Raw genomic sequence first — 22,488 nt, forward strand, 5'->3', positions numbered from 1 at the left:
TGTCAAACGTTCCCTGTTTCTGCAGATGGTACGTGCTTGCTGACCTCCGGAGTCGTTCACATGACTTGCACCGGCTTCCAGAAGGAGGTGATCTTTTACTGTATCTTTATTGCGAGTGGCAGGAGATGTAGCTTTTCTAAGTTTTCTGTTGCACTGCTTTCCGTGTTAGGGACCGTTTCATGCTCATCCTGCCCGTCCACACGCATAGTTGCAATTGTATCCTGTCGCCAGTTGTATGCAAATGGTAATGTTTTAGGTCCCCTCTTGGGACTGTACAACTGCCGTTGTCTCCTCTTGAAGCACGATCGGGGATTGAACGTCTAGAAAGGAATGCAACGTCGCTCCAGGAGCAAGAACAAAACCACTGTAGAAGGCGGGGAAAGGTGTTACTTCTTTATTGCCCCTCAGTCGAACTGCCTGCATAGTCTTGAGTTAGAGTTTTGATCCCCAATTCTCTTGAAAAAGGAGGGAATGGAGAAAATGAAAAATGACATAACTGTTTGAGGAGTGAAAATTTTGTTTTCTCCCAAACTCGGCCAATTATAACTTCTGAGCCACGGCACAGATTGTGACAGATAATTTTGAGTGAAGTTTCAGCTCACTAAATGTTTCCAACATGAATCGGCTTCCATACGAACAGGCATGGAAAGGATCTTCCAAAGCGTGAAGTTGCATGTTAGCTTAGCTTATACAGAATGTATTTTGTGTCAGTGTTGAGGGAAAGAGCAAGGCCTGTGTATAGACAGAGAAGGTAGAAAAGACTTAATTACGCAGATTGCTAACCTAAAGCATCTTAGTGGTTCAGGCTGTCTGACGGTGTCAGTGAACGTTTAGATTCTTCCTTTTAGAGGTTATCCAGAAGTGTAGTGACGGAATAACAATGCTGTCTTAATCTGTGGTTTTCGATTGATGTTTCAGACCTTGAATTTTTTGAAGAAATCTGGTCCTTCAATATGTGAAGCCATTCAGGAGAGCTACAATAGGTGTCTTGTAGCTGGCTTGCGGTCTCCAAGACCAGTTGATGTCCAGCCATCCAGTTTGAGTCAGGTGAGTGCCTATGAGGGAATCAAGGGGGAAATACATCCATCTGGTCTGACAGGGCTGGAGGGGCTACAAGACACGATAATCCAATTTTTGGATTCTTTGCAAAGTTGCATTGAAATACAGGCATGACCTGAGCTAGCAGAAGTAACCGTATCCTTAGATCCAAAGTAGTGACTTTGACTGGGAACAGCCCTAAGAGATCTGTCTTTAGAGACCCCTCTCTTAATTCGGTGCCACACACAGATGCGCACAAGGAAGCGTGCAGTCAGTGCTGGTCATGCCCAACATAACGCATGTGTCCCCCAGAGCAACCCCCATCCCTGTCAGATTCTCAAAGCAGTGGTTCAGTGCAGTAGCCGACAATGGGGGCGTCTCACTGGGATGCGAGCTCTTGCAGACGTCGGCTTGCTGCACTGTCACTGTACGTGATCATTTGCTTCCAAGGAAGTGGGCTGTGGTAAAGGATTACTGCTGTCAGCTCTCCCTGGCAATTTCTTCACGGCTTGCCCTCGTTTTCCCTTCATCGGTAGGCTTTTCTGCATCCTCTCCGGGCGGATCTCCACCTCTGTAGCCTCTGCCTTGTGCTGCAGTAGCCCAATTTGCTGCTCTGAGACTGCCCTCTTGCAGCTGCAACACCTTAATCACCTTTATCTCATGACACTCGCTACCTTCTCTGTGCTTTATGCCACCACAGTGACTTCACTCCCCCTGCCATAGGTTTTCCATTTGCATCAACCTTTCTCTGTCATTTGAAGAGTTCCGTGAGAGATGGAGCCTTTGTGATGAGCAGCCCATCTTCTTCCCCCCGGCAGGGTCTAAGCGAAAGGATCAGCCAGCTGGTCATCATGCAGTGGAGCCATCAGCAGGAAGGGGAGAGCAGCCTTCCCGCTGCCCTCATCTTCCTGCCTCCTGGATTCTACATCAGGCTTGTTATGCATTTGAGCAGGGATTTCCTGTGAGTGTTAGGAAGACAAATTTCAGAAGTAGGGTCAAGAAGCTTGCTTTGCAGTTTTGTTTGCCACTGTGAGCAGTATTTGGTGTGTTTCCTTGCCTGAAACCAGTATTCAGAAAAGGTGGAAACATCTCATGTGTCTTCTAATGTGTAGAAATCGCTTTGAATGTCATGATTTTGCCTGGAAGGGAAAGATACTTTTCAGTGTGTTTAAAAAAACAAACAAATCTCCCCTCCCCTCATCACCCCCCACAACAAAATAAAGTTTTCTGAGGGATCCTTTCATCTGAAAGAAGTATGAGAACTCCAGCTGAGACAAGCTACTACTTAATATCGCGCCTCTGTGCATACCTGTGGATTATTCTTCTAAAGGATTAGCACCACATTATAATCCAGTATTTGAAGAGCCTAAAATTTAAACCTATTAGAATGGAAATGTTTCACTTCTTTTCTGTTATTTCAGAAAATTCATAGAATCGTTTGGGTTGGAAGGGACCTTAAAAGATCATGTAGTCAACCTCTCCTGCGGTGAGCAGGGACATCTTCACCTAGATCAGGTTGCTCAGTGCCCCATCCAGCCTGACCTTGAATGTTTCCAGGGATGGCACATCTACCACCTCTCCTGGCAACCTCTTCCAGTGTTTCACCACCCTCATTGTAAAAAATGTCTTCTGTATATCTAGACTGAATCTATCCTCTTTTAGTTTAAAGCCGTTACCCCTGTGTCCTATCGCAACAGGCCCTGCAAAAAAGTTTGTCCCCATCTTTCTCATAACCGCCTTCTAACTACTGAAACCCCTAATAAAGTCTTCTCGGAGCTTTTTCTTCTCCAGGTTGAACAACCCGAATTCTCTCAGCCTGTCCTCATAGGAGAGGTGCTCCAGCCCTCCGAGGGGCACAGTCACCTGCCTCGACCTGCTGGCTGCACTTCTTTGGATGCAGCCCAGGATATGGTGGGCCTTCTGGGCTGCACGTGCACAGTTGAGACACGTCCAGCTTTTCATCCACCGGTACCCCCAAGTCCTTCTCCTCGAGGCTGCTCTCAATCCCTTCATCCCCCAGCCTGTATTGATACTGGGGGTTGCCCAAGGTGCACTTGGCATTGTTGAACCTCATGAGCTTCACACAGGCCTACTTCTCGAGCTTGTCCAGGTCCCTCTGGATGGCATCCCAACCTCCAGGCATGTCAGCCGCACTGCTGAGCTTGCTGTCATCTGCAAACTTGTTGAGGGTGCACTTGATCCCACTGTCCATGTCACCGATGGAGATCCTAAACAGTACTGGTTCCAATCTGGATCCTTGAGGGACACCACTTGTTACTGATCTCCATCTGGACATGCAGCCATTGACCACTACCCTCTGGATGCCACCATCCAACCAATTCCTCAGCCACCAAACAGTCCACCCATTAGATCCCTGTCTCTCCAATTTAGAGGGAAGGATGTTGTGGGGGACCATGTCAAAGGCCTTACAGAAGTCCAGGTAAACGAACCCGTAGCTCTTCCCTTGTCCACTGGTGTAGTCACTCCATCATAGAAGGCCAGTAGGGTGGTCAGGCAGGACTTGCCCCTGGTGAAGCCGTGCTGGCTGTCTCAAATCACATCCCTGTCCTCCATGTGCCTTGGCATAGCTTCTAGGAAGATCTGTTCCACGATCTTCCAAGGCACAGAAGTGAGGCTGACAGGTCGGTAGTTCCCAGGGTCCTCCTTTCTACCATTTTTAAAAATGGGTGCAGTGTTTCCCTTTTTCCAGTCACTGGGCATTGTTACCAATTTGCCAGCGCTGCTCGTGGAGGGGGTACGCTTTTTTTGACCTTCCTTTTCTGGCTGACTTATAACTTAATTTTCTGGCTGACTGAAAATTCTAACAGTGTTTTTGGGTATGAGACCTGCTTCATGTCTTCACAGTCTAGAAAACTGCTTGGCTGTAGTTTCAAGAGTTTCCAAGCAAACAGTGTATTTGTTCTGCCCCCTTCGTGCACTCCAATGGCAAACCTACATGCACAGAATGCGTAACAGGTGATAGCAGAGGATGTTTCTGAAAATAGTTGGAACTCAGTACGTGAAGACTGTAATGCAGAGGCATGCGAAGAAAGATTAGAATTAGGCTGCAGTAAGTTGAAATGTCAGAGGAGAAGTGTGTTAATGTGTTCCTCAGAGCAGTGAGCAGTCCAGCCTGTGGCTGGAATTAAGAGAAAGGACGTGGCATTCCTGGCCTGTGTCCTGATTGACTTTGTGATGTCTGAATGAGTATACAGTTAGAAAGAAACATTTACTGTTGATGGTTCACATGGTGCAAGTAGGTAAGATTCTCATTTGAGTTTGTCTGTTACGTTTAGGAGGAGCAGCTGGAAGCAGTATTGTCAGCTGCTGTCCAGACAGGTTCTGTGGGACTTCTGACTGGATGCATTAAACATTGGATATCTGAAGGTAATACTTGGAACGTTGTTTTTTTACGTGGTACCTCTTTGAGTTGGAGCCTGTTGATTCATTTCTTTTTTGTTCTCTTTGTTTAAAGAGCAGCCAAGGTCTGCTGGTAATTTACGGTTTGTTCTTGAGTGGACATGGAACCAAGTGATCTCTACAAAGGAAGAATTTGACCAAATCTGTGAGTACTAGTGTAGTCATTCCGCAAACCTAAAGTCGTTCTTTCTGATTGAGCTTCCTCAGTAATACGCCGCTATAGGATATTGCACGCGGTCCTTGAAGTGCGCCTTGAAACTCTGGAATTGCTCTGTCGGCTAACGATTTAATATTTATTCTTGAAAAGGTGTTCCGCTGTTTAATGGCTCTTGCAACTTCATTGACGCCCAGACATTACGGTCTCTCCAGCGCTGCCAGTTGCTTTTGAGCAACCTTAGCACGGTCTTAAACTGTTTTCTCACAGAAGCACAAGAGCTTACTGGAAAAGGTTTGTAGTAGTGCTACAAAATCTTTGGTATGTTTTATTAAGATTTGGAATTGTGGCAACATGGGCTTTTGTTGTTTCTGAGGATTGGAAGACAGTCACATTTAGCTGGGAGAAGGGGCTTAAAGCTGAGCGCTTGGGACCACCACAAAACACGCATGGAGTTCAGGGCAACAGTTTATGGTGGAGCTCATGCAAGGGGGTGGGGGAGGCTACATTCAGAGAGAAGCTTTGTAGGCAACTGGGCTGAAATTACAGCAACCGAATGTGGTATTGCTGAAAATTATTCCTTTGAGTTCTTAGCTAGCAAGTTCTAGTTGCATGCAGACACCGTGTTGCAAATTGCTAAACAATACGAAGGAAGCGTAAACGAGTAACGTGCAAAGTAAGTTACTTGAGTTTCTACAGCTTTTTCTCTTAGAAATCGTTCTTGGCCTATTGAGAAAAGAAAAGAATATCCCTTTGCTATCAGAAGAATCTCTGCTACGTGAGAAACAGATGTCTTATTCCTGCGTGCATTTAGTAGTTCAGGCTTTGGGGTTTTTGTTTTTTTTTTTTTTTTATTTTAGCCTTTAGTGAGTTTAGTTCTTTATAGGGGTTGCTTTTTGGTTTGGTGGTGATAGTGGTTTTTTTCTTCAAATAAGAAAGCGATACAGCATGAAAAACGCAAAGAGAAAGATTTCTAATGTGCTATTTTTATACTTTTGGTTTAGTAGGATGAAGGGAGTTTTGTGAAAATGAACAGAATTGCATAACGCTAATCATCTCCTGCCTTTGTTCAGGTTTTGCAGACGTGACAAATAAGCAAGCGGTAACCGGCCTCATTTCTTTGTATGCACGAGTGGTCATCTGGTTCTGTCGATCCGGTCTCCTTCCAGAGGGTTTAGGTAAGCGTGACCTGTCATACGTTTGTAACAAGGCGACCATCCAGTGAGTGACTCCCACGAACGCATGCTTAGCCGTGTTTTTGTAACGGTTTTGTCAGGAAGAAGTCGTGCTGGTTCAGTGGCAGGGTGTGCTGAAGTTCTGTGGGTGAAGTTGAGATTTTGCTGGGTTGTCAAGTACACGGCGTAGAATGAGGCAGGCAGTTTCTTTCCTGGGTGGATTTTAGGAATAGCAATGGACCCCTGACTTCAAGGCGCTGCTTGTGTCCACAGCTTGAACTACTTGAGATTTTAAACAAAGTACTATTAAACAACAAGTACCGGAATGCTTGTTTTTAGAGTGAGAGCATTACCTGCATGTTTTGAACTTTCTATCAGTTGCTTGAGGAGAAAGTACACCTTGGAAATCCTTCTTTAGTTGGATGGATTAGAAATTCCATTGTCAGCATTAATTGTCTCACAGATGCTCACGCGGCATGTTTAGAAACCATTCCCTTTGAGAACTGGGTGGGTTTTTTTATAGTGAACTTCAGCTTACCCTACATGTTGTGAATGCTGCGTGAACTGTAACCTTGAAACGGCACTTGGGGCAAGAAGGAATTGAGTCTCGTCTCTTAGAGTTCTTTTAGCAAAGGCAGAAAGAGGATTGGCTTCTTTCAGAGTTGGAGGCTTCTTGATGCTTAGCTTGTACGATCTTCTGTCTCTTTAGGCAAAAATTTTCGTTTACAAGTGTGATATGACTGCTTTAACTTGCTTCTACTTTGTTGCCTGTAGATGACGATACGCGTTTGTCGAGACCTTTCTACAATTATCCTCTGATTGAGAGCTACTATACTGGTCAGCGACAGAAACTTGAGCGTTTATCAAGGTAAGAGCTAGAGGAAGACTCTAGAACACTTCCACGGCAAATTCAGAAGTGGAAGGGAATGGCTTTTATCTCAACAGTTGCATGGGCTATGCGTAATGCCGCTGCCAGCAATACTCTTGACTTCAGTGATACGTGTGTTCTGTTGAACAGAGAGGTTACTTTCCTGTGTTAAAACGTTGCTATCTACCTCTGCTTAGTACCACTGGTTGGTATCATCATTTTTCGGGAGTCTATTTTATTAATTGGCTAATGTGTATAATTTCTGACTACTGAAAAAGGCCATGTGATTAGGGCAGGATCAGTCACCTCCATATGACCATATGACCGATTATGACCATATGACCAATAGAGGGTCATAACTTTGTTGGCCTAAGTCCCCTTCTCACAAGTACGTGGTGTGATTCTGTAAGATGGTTGGAGTTACATGGAGTTGGCACGCCTCGCACTCTGCTGGCTGTCGGATAGAAGTCACTTGCTAACGTCAGCTCTCTTTCCTGGACTAGCTGCCTAGCACATAGGCGGCATGCCTTGGATTAGCCGATAATAGGTTTTTCTTTGGAAATTGTACTGAAAACTGAATAAAGAGCTGACCAAGCTTCGGCGATGGCACTGTGACCAAGAGGCTGCAAGGTGAGTTAAGGTGGAAGCTGCAGGGTAGGAGGTATTGACTTCAAAGTTCATCTTCCTTGGCTTACTTCTCAAGTAACTTACATACAGGCTCGTGTGTTCCTTCGAAGCACAGAGCCGCTAGTGTCCTTTTTCTGCTTTGTGCCATCGGGAGATGAAAGGGCAGGGCTGCAGTCAGCAGAAGACTGGAGGAAAGCCGTTACACCGGGAGGCCGGAATTAGTGTTTAACTCTGTCCAAATCCTTGCTACCTTTTGTTCCAGAGGAAAATGGGACTCGGACTGCTTGATGGTTGATGGAATGGTTTCCCAGTTAGGAGACCAAGTGGAGAAGCTGTGGCGGAGAGATGCAGGAGGAACTGGGAAATACCCGCCTGCCAGTTTGCATGTGAGTGTCCTGTTCACTGAGAACAACAACAAACGGCCGCCCTCCCAGCCAAACCCCACCCAAAAGCCAATGATTTAGGGAAGACAGGCATTTTTTCAGAACTGTTAATTTTTCATTTCAGGCACTGCTGGATCTCTATTTGCTAGAAAGCATTGAAGAAAACTGCAAACACGCAATTGTATCCTTTCTAGTTATTTTTATTACACCTCCAGGGGATGCACATAAATGTTCTTCAGTGTTGGTCGCCGACCTGTTTCATGACATTTTTTCATTTATGCTTCAAAGGCGATGCAAGTGAAAACATTTAGTTTAGCGTTAAGTTGTAGACAGAAGCGCTGTTTTATTTCTTTGTACTGTGGATTTTTGATGACATTTTTCTTAAACGTTTTGTTGCAAAAGTCTTCTCCGATAGGGAGAAAACAGTTTTAGTAATAAGGGTTGAAGATATAAAATGTCCTTAGTTTTTCTCCAAATTTAAACACCGTTTAAAATTTTCTAAAACACCCATGATGGGTTATAAAACAATTTCTGTTTCAGAGCAAAAGGATTTCTAAGAGTGGTTTACCAGTACCGGATTTTTGCTGAAATCACAGGCAGAAACTTAATTTTTAAGCTGCTGAAATACACAGCCTTGCTTTTGCTGTTTGTTGCCTAACCCGCGAGGGGAGCCTAGAGAGCAAGGGGCTTAGAAACGCTTATAGCCCAGAGCTGTCTTGTTAGATGATGTCCCTAAAAACGGACGTCAGAAAGAGAAAATGACGCTACCAATGAGTGACCCGCATACTGGTTTAAATCCAGTTTTAAGCATTCGGAGCTGAGCTGTACTGTAAGGATGCCACAATTTACACTGTTTTATAGACGCTGGACATGAGGGAAAAACCCAACTGTGGAATTTATTTGCTGTAATAATTGAGCGTTGGATGCTCCAATGTTTTGAATGTATTTTCTGCTTCCTACCACTTTTATATTCTTACTTCATTATGTTTTTCTAAAGGTAATGTGATAAAGTTTTGGTCTTATAAACTGATTAGCCTTAATGAGATACCTGATGTCAGACAATTTACTTGCTGCTGGATATCAAGCGTTCCTTTCCGAGTGAGACAGAAACTTCAGTCGACTCCTTCCCAACTGCCTTTGGCATGCCTTGGGGACTTGTTAAGCTTGTTGAAGGTTTTTGGCTTCTCGATCACAATGATTACGAAGTAAGTATGGTAGAGTTGAGTTAGACATACATGGCAGTACAAAGCTATAATCTAGAAAATGATTTTAAAACCCGATCTCTAACTTGTACAGAATTCACTGGCCCTGCTCTTTCATCCCGCTACAATCAAAACCGCGTCATGGCAGCACAAGAGAATTATTCAGTCCCTCCTGTGCCAAGGGGAGCATGGGCAAGCCCTCAGATATATCCAGATGATGAATCCATCAGTGTCAAGCAGCGGGGAAGTGCAGCTTCTCCTCACTGTGTTGCTCTCCAATAGGTAAAGAAATACACCCCACCATTTTGTCACGCAAATCTTGTGAAAATGGAGAACAAAGAATAGAAATCATCATCCCCTAAGTTTCCTTTAAACTTTGAGTACAAGACTCTTGGGGCATCTCTTTGGTTATGCTATTAACATGCCTTTACGTCTGAAACATTAATTACAGGTGCATGGTGGAGGCTTGGGGTCTGTTGCACCAACATGCCGCTCAGGCAAACTTAGAAGACCTCTTAAAACACATGTACGAAACGTGCCGGGAGATGGGCCTGATGGAAGACTTGCTGAAGCTGCCTTTCACAGACACCGAACAAGTAAGTGGGAGCAAGGAAAAATGTTCATCGTCTCTTTGAAAAGAGAAAAGGCAGAGCCATAACAGATTTTTGGAATGATTTTTTTTTTCTCATAGGAGTGTTTGGAGAAGTTTTTAAGGACCAGTGCTGGTGTTCAGAATCAAGAATTCCTTTTAGTCTACCATCTGCAGCGTGCCAACTACATTGCAGCACTAGAGCTGAATCAGTCCATGAATGTCAATCTTATGGTAAGCGTGAAATTTCTGTTCTGTCAAGCGTGCAAGTTTCTGCTGGGTGTTACTAACTGGTTTGGATAGTACTCAATAAAAATCCTGCTTTGTTTTTTTCATACCAGTCTTTGAAACACTCGGAACAAGTTTCTACACCTTTGGTTACAGCTGAAGCTAAATGTTGACCAATATACGTCACTACTCCAAAGCTACTCTATGAAGCTATAAATTAAATGTTACACACCACTGTTGACCCCTCGGAGAACAGTTTGTTTGCATCTGAGGAATAAACATGTATCTTTCCCATCAGCCAATCTTACCATTCCGTGATTGAGATACTTATGTTATGCGTGGCTTAGATTACTGGAAGTTGTTTGTGTCACTCCTTCCTGTGGGATGACGAGTAGGTTGTATGTCATCGCTTGTGTCTTGCACGCAACTGTATTTTTCTAGCTGAGAGCAGGCTAGATGCCAATCCACAGGTTAAATTTCTGTGGGTTTTCTTTGTTTTTTTAATTTCTGCGAGTTACAGTGTGCTCTCCAATTCCACAACTTTCATTTCACGGCTTTTATGACAAAAATTCTTGTCTAACCTCTATTTCTCAAAATAGCCAGATTACATTTTGTGTTACATGAACTTGTGTTCTGGATTTGTGACGCGTTTGCTGTTTTCTGGAATCATAGTTTTCCAGTGACTCAAACTTCTAAGGTGGTTTTGGAAGTCGTAGGTCCTGCATTTGAAAACTGTCTTGCGGCCAGGTGGTGTGCGTAGGTCGCTTTTTCTTGCTTGTTTTAATCTTCACATCATGTTGTCCAGGGTAATTTCCAGTTGTCCCGTATATTCAGGGCGCTGGCGTTTCAGGAAGAACAAGGGAAAGCCTGCTATGTAGTAAGTCGTTTGCAAATTGCAGGTGATATCAGAAAATTGCAGGTGATAACAGGTGTTATCAGAAGAAGGTTCTGCAGAGTGCCAGCATTGTTTTAACTTCAAGTTGTAGGCTCTGTTGCTATTCCAGTCTTCCTTCCACTTTGCTAAAAGTACCAGGTGAAATCGGTGTGTGCGGATGGGTAGAACTTGCCGCTGTTCTGTGCAGTGGAGGTGTTTTCCCATACCTGTAGAGGAAATCTGCTCACTAATGCGAAATAGCACGGAGAGGTCTGTGCAAGGAACTTCTTGTAATTAGTTAAAGTTTTTCTTTATGCTTTTCCTTCATCAGAATGATCATGATCCTCGCTTGAGAGAGAGGGCAGTTGCCCGAAATTCTGCATTACCCCAATATGGCAAGATCCTTCCACGAATTCAAAGGAAGCTGGCCGTAGAGAGAGCCAAGCCTTACCATTTGCCTGCGTCGGTCGTAAGAGAAGGTAACTTTTAGGGGGGGAAATATGGTGGAGAACTAACCACCCACCTCTTTGACGGCAGCAGGCTGATATTTTTCCCCTCTTGCTTTCCAGTCTCAAGACCAACGCCATTATCCACCGTAACAAACCCAGCTAATGCAGGACATTTGTGTACTAGAGAAAATTTCCTCAGTGCTGTATTGTGCAAAACTGGAGAAGTCTGGGAAGGAAATGAGCAGGAAACCGGTTTCTCACGTGTTGATAGGTAAGCAGCCCTTTAACAAAGTTTAGTCTTGATCTACGTGTTATAAAGGTCACCTGACTCCGTACCGTTGTCTTGAGGTTATGTGGTCTTTTGTCCTTACTCGCCTGCCTGCAGTGAGGTAGTGGGGTCTCCTTCACTGGAGGTACCCAAAAGGTGCCTGGATGCCAACCTTTGCAGCCTGCTCCAGGAGAAAGTTCTCTCAAGTGTGCAAGCTTCTGTTAGGTGTTACTAACTGGTTTTGCTAGTTCTCAATAAAAATCGTCCTGTATTTTTTGTACTATCCATTGAAACACTAGGAATAAGTTTCTACACCTTTGCTTACAGCTGAAGCTAAATGTTGAACAAAATATGGCACTACTCCAAAGCTACTCTATGAAGCTATTCAATGTTACACACCATTGACGACCCCACTTAAAACAGTTTCTGTGCAACTGAGCAATAAATACACGTCTTCTTACTCAGACAGCCTTACCATTCAGTTGCTCAGATACGTTATGTTGTGTGCCAGAAGGAAGGTGCACCTGACTAAAGCCTTGTTTGGCTTTTTGCACATTCAACATATTACATTTAAGAATCAATACTTCATAAGTACTGTGTGGAGAGACAGTTTTTCTGCTATGGTAATCTCATTTATGCAAATACATATATGTTTACATTCTGGGAAGTGTGTTTACAGGCTTTTAGGTAGCTGAAACTAAGACTATGATTACCATCAAGGTATGGGCGTACAGATACTGATAGACTTGATTGTGGGATCAAATAGTCCTGTTTTACCACCTCCTGCCCAGTGTCTGCTTTGTTTCTGCCCTTTTTGCTTAAAATTTGGCAGAGTTATAAAGAGCAGGAAGGAGGCTCGTAGTTGTCAGATGACTTTCCTACGAGTGGCGTGGTCAAATGAACTTGAGTTCCGGTATGTGTGGACTTCAGGGGAATGACAGTCAGTTACATTTTCCTTTTAATTCTAGACCTCGAGCTACAGGACCACCAGCCATAACACATCCTCTCCCTGGTGCAGAGTGGCGCGATGCATTTGTTGGGACGCCAGTTACGAAATCTTCATGGAAGCGTTCCAGCTATAGTACATCCACAGAATGAATGCTTCCAAAAGGCCAACTTAGGGACACGACTAAGTGGAGAATTGGAAGTGGTCCCAGCGCAGAAATGTAGATACATTTTCTTCTGGCATGGGACTTACATGCCTTGTGCAGCTTGAAATGGGATTACTCTTGCCTCAGAGGCAGTGATTTGGGAAATTAAGTGTGAAATGTAGAGAAATAATTACAAAAAGGAAATGCCTGTAACTTCTTCCTGGGCCTGATACATCACCTGAACAGCTGAGGGCTTACCCATATTTCTTGTTGATTGAATGTTTTTGTGCTGTGTCATGTCAGATTTCTCGAACGCAGCATGAGCTTGCCCCCATTGATTTATCTGTTTTCCTCTTTTAAATCGTGTCTCTTAACAGGTTGCCTGATTTGATGGTCCATCCCGTTCCTTCATGTTCTGCAGCACAGTCACCGTGCAGAGCTTCCACTTCGTTCATGCCATCCAGCCCACCGAGATCAAATATGCATGGTTCCACCTCACAAAATAATTTTTCAGGAGGCTCAGAGCTGAATTTACTTACCACTCCTCCTGTGGTTAAGGTTTGTATTAAAAAAACCAACGCAACACACCAGTGACAACCAACCAAACCAAAAGCTTGTAGACATAAAAAGCTTTTTTATCGTTATATAAAGCTTGTAGACATAAAAAGCTTTTTTATCGTTAAGGTTTTCGTACCTCTGGAAAAAGAGCAGTGCAGAGGCTAAACATCCTCCCTGCTGGTACAAACTCGGTTTGTAATTTAAACTCTTACTTTTGACAAGGGAAGCCTTCTGTTTTGAACATTTAATGGGTTTTAAATTAAGTGCTTTTATTTCTTTTCCTAGAGAGCTAAAGTTTTGGCCACATCTGCTTCTGGTGTTCCTGGGTTTACTCCTCGGTCTGTTCTCAGATCCAGCCTTCGCACCACTCCCCTAGCTACTCCCTCCGCGTCTCCGGGACGATCGGTCACTCCTCCTTTACGAGCAAAGGAGCCTAGGATATCATTCAGGGAGGAGAACTCGAATGCAGCGTGGACTGTTGGGGTAAGTTGGGCTGCAGTGAGTGATCTTTTTCCAGTTAAAGTCTTTATAGACTGTGTTTGGATTTGGATTTTTATAGAGTTTGCCTGCCTCCTTAAATTGAGACCTGGAATTGCACATCAGAATGGCAGACTTGAATTTGGTCCTAAACGGCTGTGTTAGACCTTCTGTAGCATCACCTGCCTGCAGGAACACCTTCATAATACATACCAGTGATCTTGGTGGTTTTTACTCAAGTGTCGTTAGGAGCTGTGAGTGTTCCCGATTGCTAGTTCAGCTTCCTGCTAAACCTTATGAAGGGGTGGTATGGCAGGCAGGAAAGGAATATAGATTGAGCCAGGTGTTTGGGTTTGTTAAACTTGGTGAATTAAACACCTTTGAAAGCAGCGTAGTCATGAGCTGCATTACCTTCTAGTCTCTCTTTTTGCAAGGCTGGATTTACTAAAGGGACGTTAAAAACAGACCCCGGATGAAGAGAGCTGTAGCGCTGTCTGTTCTCCAGCCCTCAGGTGCTCAGTTTTGCTTCTTGCCTTGCACCAGGGGTAGCATTCGGATAGTGGTCAAAGGAAGTTGGTGCACCTGAAAGTTGTCCCCTTCCCCTCTTCCTTTTGTTCTCTCGCTTGGATTCCCTCATTCAGCTCGTCCTGCAGTTGTCGAAGTAACGTACCAAAATCAGGGGCAGAACAGGGGCACGTGCTAGTGTCTACACATACGAGCTTTCCGTACAGGTACTAACAAATTGTCACAGTCAGTTTTTATTATACCTTTTATTGCCTGTTACAAAGAGCTACTCAATTATAGCAAGAGGCTCCCTCTCCTCTACAAAGTTCTTACTGATACTGTAGCGTGAGCACATGAATTTCCTCGTTCCATGCTCCGGGCATAGTGAAGAGTGGAATATTTGAGCGGTGCGTCCAAGTTGAAAAATGCAAAGGTAAAGAAAGAGAAATCTTGAGTTATGATTTTAGGTACGTAAAGCTCCTGCTCTTCTTGAAGAGACAGCAGTGAACCCAATGAACCGCCCTGAGATGACAGTATAAGCGATCTCTTTCAAGACTCACTCCATCCTAATCCCCCAAGGTCGTGGAAACTCAATGAGGCGTCAAAAGCATGCTTAATTGTGACAGCTGGCTTCAAAGGCTAACGTAGTGCCAGAATAAGAATTAATTTTGTAGCACCTTGATTAAGCTGACACTTGTAATCCTTATACTGTATATCAGTTTGTTTTTCCTTTTTTTTTATTTCTTGCTTTGACAAAGGGCATTTGCGTGTTACTGATTGTCAATTTTGTTTTTTGGAAAAAAAAAAAAGGTGACAGAAGATGCTAAAGTGCTGTCTGGACCTTCGTCTGAGCATCATCATCGTGGAGTGGTGGAGGATGCTTGGTCGGAAAGTAGAGCTAAACCAACTCTGTTGACTCTGAGCAATCCCGAGGATGATCGTGCTGAAACGGAAGAGTCTTCAGAAAGCATACCTGGAGATGGTTTGGAGAAAATGGATGTCAGCAAAGAAAATAGTAACATCTCTGCCAGGTCAGACCAAACGACTTTGGAGTAGCTTTTAAAGTTACACCTGAGGTTCCTGTAACATAAGCGGGTTTATTTGGGGGTTTGAATACTTTCTGGCAGTGTTTTATACACTTAATTTCTATTTTCTCTGCGTGCTCAATTAGCATCTATTTGTTTATGGAAAGGGAAGCCCTTTTCTCACCAGATGCTTTAAAAGCTGCAGCTGCTTTTTGAGAGAATGTTAGTCATTTGTAAAGTTGTGCAAGGTTTGTTTTGAAGCTTAACGAGGCATTTCTCTTTTTCTGTTCAAGAAGTGAAACAAACTACCAGGAGTCCAAAATGTCCTCTTCGTCCGAAGAAAAAGCCATAGCAGTTGCACCAAATGCACAGCTTTCTGCATCCCCGGAGACAGACGGTGAGTGTACGTACAGTGCGTTGGAGCTGTTATGTGAGTTGAGGTAGCTGGACTCCTGAAGTAAAATGTGTAGTCGGCCATACCACTAGAGGTGTCTCAGACTGAGGTAGTACTAGCATGTTACTGCCAACTTTCATTGAACTGTAGAGAAAAAACCCTCCTCAAACAAAGTCCTTGTAGAAGGCGCATAGCGAATGTTCCAGTTCTTGATAAAGATATTGAGAAAACTGGTAGAATTTAAAATATTAGAGGGAGAGATCAGTATTTATTTGGCTGTTGTGCACCACTACTAATTTGTGTGGTATGGGATTGTTGTGGTTTAACCCCAGCCAGCAACTAGGCCCGCGCGGCCGCTCGCTCACTCCCCCCAGCAGGGTAGGGAGAAGAGGGGACAGAAAAAACCCTCGTGGGTTGAGAAAAAGACAGTTTAATAGAACAGTAACAGAAGAGGAAAGTCATAATAATGGTGGTAATAATAATTATTATGGTAACAGGGTATACAAGATAAAACGATACAATACCCGATGACCCGTACCCAGCCTGTCCTGAGCAGTGATCGCGGATCCCTGCCCGCCCCTCCGCCCCAGCCAACCCCCATTTATGTACTGAGCATGATGCCTGTGGTATGGAATATCCCCCTGGTGGTGCCTATGGTCCCTCAGCTTCTCTGGGAAGCTGAAAAAGTCCATGACCAATATAAACATTAGCTAGCAACAACTGAAACAGTCGGTGTTATCTACATTCCTCAACATTCTTCTCATACCAAATCCAAAAGACAGCAGCTACTAGAAAGAAAATTAAGCCCGTCTGGCTGAAACCAGGACAGGGATCTGCTGCTTGAGTTCCTGCGTTAAAAGATGATGCATCCTCGGGGTTCAGGCTGTGAAGAAGAGCTCGCTATGAGTGTGCCTTTCCAGCCCCCCTTTCCTCTCTTGTTGTTCTTCTCTATGGAATTGCCAGCTGATTTTCCTTTTCCTCTTTTTTCTTTTTCCTTTTTTTTTTTTTCAGTATTTTTTTTTAATTTATTGTGGGGCTGCCTCTTTCACCAGGTAGATAGTTCTGGCTTCTAGTTTTTGGAGGAAGCCCAATATAGGTGGCAGGACGGAGACTACCATTGTTGGCTCCTGCTCCGTCTGTTACTTCTTGTTGCTTACAACTGTGTCATTTATACAGCAGTTGAGTTTAAATTATAAAAATCTCTTCCAGCTGTGATAAGTATCCTTGACAGTGAGGACATGGTCAGTACTCATTCAGAAAATCGCCTCGAGGGGAAGTGTGTGGATTTACCTGAAGAACAGAACCAGGAAGCAGCTGAAGTTGAAGAAAATGTTCCTTTTCTGCAGGAAGAAATAACTCTTTCTCTCAATCTTCCTAAAACTGAGGAAACGACTGTAAGTAAACTCTTTTCCCATTTTCTACAAAATAGAAAACGCTTTGCAAGTGTTGAGGACAGTCCCATCTTACTGACAATTAGAAGGCACACAAAACCATCTGTGTTTCTTTAGCTGGTCAACACAAGTGAAAACCTCATTCCATAAGGGCAGATCGCTTTTTCTGCTGTGCATTTTCTGCTCCTGTAGCACCAAATAGAACCTGTCAAAACTTGGGCCTTTGAGAGCTGTAGAAGGACAAACAAATGTCTAAACTATTTTTTAAAATAACCATGCATTCATTTGGTTTCCTGGAACGTAAACATTTCTTATTTGACTTAACAAAGTAGTAGTTTAATTGTTAAAGATGATACAAAAAGTTGGGGAGTGCAGCTTGTTGATGCTGGGGGCCGTTTACGAAAGGACAAAATGATGCGGGAACCAAACTCATTTTCAGAATGATTTAGGTGCTTGGATCCTTTCCTCTCTCTTCCTTATTAACATAAACAGAAATCCCAGCAGTGAGTTCATTTCAGTGTCAAGATATTTCCAGCTACTCCAGGTACTTCAAGCTCTTTTTTTTTTTTTTTTTTTTTAAGTACAACAGCATTTTTTTGCAACATCTCCACTTCGTAAAAGAGGACTTTTTAAAGGTTGTTCACGTGGAGTGAAAATTAGCACTGGTGATTCTCTAGTTGTCCCATTATTCTTTCTTCTGCTGGGGCTGCTGAGTTCTTTAGGGGACATCCACAATGAATCCACGTACCATGCAGAGCATACTGTCAATTTCCTGTAGGATTGTAGTCACAGGAATTAGTAATAGTTAGGAGTGAAATACAGACTGAAAGGTAGGGGTACCACAATTAGATTGGTCTTAAGTAAGAGAAAATGCGTTTCGGTGTCCCAGATTGCAGAGGAAGTTAAACAGGCAGTCACTGATGTAGCTCGTCTGGGCTTTGGGATTTAGGACAACGCTGTAGAGAAGATGGTTCTAGACTTGGGAAACTTAGGGCAAACTGCTTACCGCTTTCTTGTTCATAGAGTTGTAAGCATAAAAGGAAAGTTTATGCAGACTGGTATTTCTTGGATTTAGTTTTGAAGCATGGCGCGTTGCTATAATATGATGCTTTAGCAACTTTTGACAAAGCAGGAGGCAAGAAAATGAGCAGGTTCTATGGAGACTGGGGACTGCTCTTGAGGGGCTTCTTCCTTCTGCCGGTGTTGGCTAGCTCTACAACTTAGAGGGCTGGGAAAAGATCTTTACACGTGGATTAAATTATCTTGACCATCTGAGTCCCTGGAAATACGTAACAGATACTGCCTTTGCTCGCACCATAAAAACACGAGGTGGAGCTATTTAGAATATGCTGTGTTGTCTCAGGCAATCCAAGCGGCTCCTTAGAGTGCAGGGTTGAGCTGTCGGATGTGAGGGCTGGCCAGTTTGACAAAGTGTTGCCGACTGGAACTTTCAGCTTTTCTCTCATCGCTGCCTTTTACCCTGTTAGATGGTAAATGGAGCACGCGATGGCGTACACTGAACACTCTCTTCTCTGTCCCTTAAACACAGAAGCTGTCATCGGTAGCAGGGAGTACACTGTATGTTTCTGACTTTACACCCAGCAGTGATCCGAAAGGAAAAGCAGCATTTCACTGTCCTCAGTTTCGTCTGGGTCAGTTTGAAGTCGGTCTCTTTGGTAATGACTATTGCATTAACAGGCATTTTTTTTAACTTTAGGTGATTGAAGACAGTGGGGTTAAGGCACAAATCTCTGAAGAGGCACCGGAAACACCACCCTATAGTGAACGACATCCATCAGGCAATCTTCCATACACCTGTGATCCTATAGAGCAGCAGTTTGCATGTGATTTGCCTGACGATAAAGATGGTGAATGTGATGCAGCTGAGGGAGATGGAGAGCTTTTTATATCTCAGAGTAATTTTACTTTAGTCTTGGAAGAAGAAGGTGGTGAAGGGGAGATGGGAGACCCTACACTAGGAGATGCTTCTAAGCCGGCTGGCGCAACAACAGAGGAGAAACCTGTGAACAGTTTAGGAAATACTGAAAACCAAGAACATGTTACAAACGCAGCGTCCACTGTAACTAATGATCAGGAATCTCAAAATATTGTAGAGTCGCTTCCATATGTGCCTGAACCCATTAAGGTGGCTATTGCTGAGAACTTACTGGATGTAATCAAAGACACAAGAAGTAAAGAATTCACGTCTGAAGTTGTAGAACAATCTATTCATGAAACCATAGGAAAAAAGGGAACTAGATTCCAGAAGGCCAGAGCTCCTTTAACAACTGTGCCAGAAGGAGCGGAAGATGAAACCAGCATCCATCAAGTGGAGTATGTTAGCACTCCTAGAACACGCACAAGGGGACAACTGAGTAGAAGTTTAAGTATTCCATCTGCAGGTGCTCAGCAACTTCTGAAGGCAGATAAACCGTTTCTGGTTGGACTGTCTCCTCGGAGAAGTACCAGGCGAGCCAAAGAAGCCCCTGAGACTTCTGGTCTTCAAACAGAAGAAAATGCTCAAGGTGAGCAAACACCTGTGATGCCTGTTACTCCTAGGAGAGGTAGGAAGCCTAAAGTGACTAACGTACAGAAAGTAGAAAGCAGCCATTCTGACGGACAAACATTGTCCGTCAGTACGCAGTCCATAGCCGTTACTCCAAGAAGAGGATTAAGGAGAGCAAAGGAAGCTACGTCTGAAGTCTTGGAAGAAGAGGCTATTGAGGAAACGTCTCTCTCTGAGGGTAGCATTACTGCTTCTGCTGCTTCCAAGAGGACTAGAGGAGGAAAAAGTTCAGCAGGAGATCAAGGACCTGGCCAGGCTGACCCTGATCATAAGGTAAAACCAGCCGTCAGTCCCAGCAGAAGGGCAGGAAAACTGAAGGGCATTAATTCACAATTTACTGAAAGTATTGTCAAGGACCAAGAGGCGCAGTCTAGTGACCAAGTCCTTTTACCTGTGCCAACTAAAAGAGGCAGAAGAAGAAAGATGAGTTCATCAGAAGTTTCAGAAAATTCTGACCTTGATCTGTCTAGATCGTCACTTCCTCAAACAGAATTTAAACTTCCTGTGACTCCTAGAAGAAGTGCTAGGAAGGGGGCCCAAAATCTCTTGGCAGAGACACAATCTCTCTCTACTCGGGAAGGCATACGTTCAGGCGGGAAGGTGGAAATCCTTGCTACTCCCAGGAGAAGTACCAGAAGAGTTCCACATGCTAAGCCAGAAAAAACGGATACTCATGAGCAAACACCTGCACAGCCAAAGGAGGAATTAACCCCACCCAGGACGGCAGTAAGGACAGGGCGTCGGGGCAGAAAGAGACGAGCAGTGTTGGAGGAGAGCACAGGGGAGGGGGCCTTCCCCCAGGGACCTGGTGGCAGTCCTTTGCTGCTTGAAGACTTAAATCCATCAGGACGTGATGAAACATCAAGAACTTCAACAGATCGCGTTATGAGCACCAGATCCCGCAAAACTGCCGTGCATCAGAAACTGCCTGTTGAGGAAAATGCGTCCTTCCTTTTCTCCCCTCCTCTCACAAAGCTGACAAAGAAATGTAAAGGTAGGAGCATTATGTTTATACGCAAAATAGGGGATATTGCTGTTTTGTAAACCACAGAAAACAGACTGTGAGGACGGCTTTTAAGCGTTGTAAAGAATCTAACCATACAAAAAAAATTGGGGAGGAGATGATTCATCTGTTTTCTGAACTCTACGTGACTGGCTGGCTAGTGGTGGAGGAGGCTGATCTGAGTAGAGTAATATGAAATTTAATCTGAATTTTTATCATGAGCTTAATTTCTACCTGTTTCAAAAACCGGAGGGTATCTGGTAATATGTGATTGACATCTCTTCCCCACACTGGAGAAACAAAGGGGACATGCTTCCAAAATCCTGTTCAGTTTTTAACTTAAAATGAGCTGCGTCTTGTAACAAACTATCCAGCTGTTTAATGATGTGACTGTTTTCCATGGACATATACTTTGGTAGTGAAGTTACTGCGCATTGGGCTCTTTGTATTAGAGTACATGATAAGAAGAACTCTTTTGAGATGTTTAAGGATTGCTGATGCCTCTTGAGCGCAATATCTTTGATTACCTAAGTGTAGGTAAAATCACTGCACCGCATTATTTTTGTTTCACTATGTACTGCCAAAGAATGGATCCTAAGAGGCAGTAACTAGGGGAAAAATACCTCCACATTGAGTGTTTATGAACCTGATTGGACCTTTTATTTCAGGCGGCTATTGTGCTTTTGATTATCAGCTGCAATTTAATGTCACTGTCCTTTATGTCTAGTGTCCGTGTATGCTAACAGTGCATTGTGGTTTTAGCTGGAGAAGCAGACCGTTCTGTGCAGCTTAAGGATTTGGACCCGGACCTGTCTTCTCAATTTGTCTTTTCGCCTCCTCTTTTGAGGTCCAGGAGAAAAAATGTCCATGATAGGAAAGGCCAAGTGGGTGCTACTCTTTGCAATGATGGCGTGCTCTCCTGTCATCTTATTCCACCTTACGAAACCACGCTCTTACGGTCTTTAGTTCCTTCTGGAGAAGTGTTTGAGGAGAGTTGCCTCTTAAAATCCCGGCAGGGGGAGGAGGGAGGGGGGCTTTAAAATCTCACGCGAATAGTGAGTGAGAATGCTTGGGACAGTCTGGTAAGGAACGAAAGCAAAAGGAAGCTTGTTTCTCTATGTTTTCTGCCTTGACCCTATCTTCAAAGAAGCCCATAAACAATTCTTTGGCATCGATTTTTGTAATTCCAAAATTACAAAACGTTTTCCTCTACTGGATACTGTTGGTAATCAAAAAATCAATTTGATACTTCTCTCTCTTTTTAGGATCACGAGAAAAGAAGGCTCTTGGTCACCTCCACCAGTGGAAATAAAATTCGTCTCTCCTTTTGGAACTCCAGCAGATGGAACAAAAAGCAAACAGAAAGAAACCGCAGACACGGCAGAGAAGACTCTACGAAAGAACAAAAAAAGACTGTCTAATTTTCCAAAGCCAGTTGTGCGCCGGAAGATGCTGTAACAGTGTTTTAAGTTTATAATGTACACACACCACTGTTCGTAAAGTCATCAAAACTGTGTGGATTAGTAAAAAGAAAAAAAAAATCATCTAATTTGGAAGAGCTAATTTATATAAATTATTGTAAAATTTCATAAACAAACGGTCTTCAATAAGTAACTCCATATGGAGTGTTATTTCCTCCGTCAATGCAGTTTTCTATTTTATAGTAAGACTTCATACATTTATATAATATGTAAATACAAGTTATTTTAGGATTGTTAAATAAAAATGTATACTTCACAACATGCTTACTGTCTGATAGCTTTTTGAGGGAACATAGGGTTGAATGGCCTTTATAGGTCAGAAATGTTAATGTTGGTTTGCAAGAGTGTTTAAAGCCTTCGAAAGTGAGGCCAAAAGCTTTTTAAGCTTTTTAAAGTTTGCTTAGAACTCCTTTAACAAGTAATCGTGTAAAATGTACTAGTGTAAATTTTATAAATGATTTTTGACCTTCTGGCACAAATAATTGGGCTTACAATACAAAATGATAATTCCTTACATTCACAGTTAAGTTGCATTGTATCGAAGTCAGAATGTAAACAATTGTATTTTAAGCTGTGCAATATTTTTATATTTTTATATTCAGTTTTCTATTGGAACCAGAAGAGGGAGGGGCTAGGAAAGGCCAAGTGGGTGCTACTCTTTGCAATGATGGCGTGCTCTCCTGTCATTCCGCCTTACGAAACCACGCTCTTACGGTCTTTAGT

At 43.4% G+C, this 22,488-nt stretch overlaps 1 protein-coding gene across 1 annotated transcript in view; it reads left to right on the top strand.

Moving 5' to 3' along the window:
- The window catches only part of LOC134512960 (protein ELYS-like), a 30,779-nt gene extending 9,056 nt beyond the window's left edge, over positions 1 to 21,723 (top strand). Inside the window, exons 10-31 of the mRNA XM_063328887.1 lie at positions 26 to 87; positions 919 to 1,047; positions 4,335 to 4,425; positions 4,514 to 4,603; positions 4,766 to 4,906; positions 5,686 to 5,790; positions 6,562 to 6,655; positions 7,545 to 7,668; positions 7,790 to 7,846; positions 8,724 to 8,870; positions 8,962 to 9,149; positions 9,319 to 9,463; positions 9,559 to 9,690; positions 10,890 to 11,037; positions 11,128 to 11,278; positions 12,744 to 12,924; positions 13,210 to 13,407; positions 14,716 to 14,936; positions 15,224 to 15,327; positions 16,534 to 16,718; positions 18,433 to 20,275; positions 21,550 to 21,723. Of these exons, the coding sequence (XP_063184957.1) occupies positions 26 to 87; positions 919 to 1,047; positions 4,335 to 4,425; positions 4,514 to 4,603; positions 4,766 to 4,906; positions 5,686 to 5,790; positions 6,562 to 6,655; positions 7,545 to 7,668; positions 7,790 to 7,846; positions 8,724 to 8,870; positions 8,962 to 9,149; positions 9,319 to 9,463; positions 9,559 to 9,690; positions 10,890 to 11,037; positions 11,128 to 11,278; positions 12,744 to 12,924; positions 13,210 to 13,407; positions 14,716 to 14,936; positions 15,224 to 15,327; positions 16,534 to 16,718; positions 18,433 to 20,275; positions 21,550 to 21,596 (4,583 nt within the window). The 3' untranslated portion in view covers positions 21,597 to 21,723. The remainder of the gene's footprint in view (positions 1 to 25; positions 88 to 918; positions 1,048 to 4,334; positions 4,426 to 4,513; positions 4,604 to 4,765; positions 4,907 to 5,685; positions 5,791 to 6,561; positions 6,656 to 7,544; positions 7,669 to 7,789; positions 7,847 to 8,723; positions 8,871 to 8,961; positions 9,150 to 9,318; positions 9,464 to 9,558; positions 9,691 to 10,889; positions 11,038 to 11,127; positions 11,279 to 12,743; positions 12,925 to 13,209; positions 13,408 to 14,715; positions 14,937 to 15,223; positions 15,328 to 16,533; positions 16,719 to 18,432; positions 20,276 to 21,549) is intronic.
- Positions 21,724 to 22,488: the final 765 nt, after the last annotated feature.

The sequence above is a fragment of the Chroicocephalus ridibundus genome, chromosome 3, assembly GCF_963924245.1.
Source record: "Chroicocephalus ridibundus chromosome 3, bChrRid1.1, whole genome shotgun sequence".
NCBI classification, from domain to species: Eukaryota; Metazoa; Chordata; class Aves; order Charadriiformes; family Laridae; genus Chroicocephalus; species Chroicocephalus ridibundus.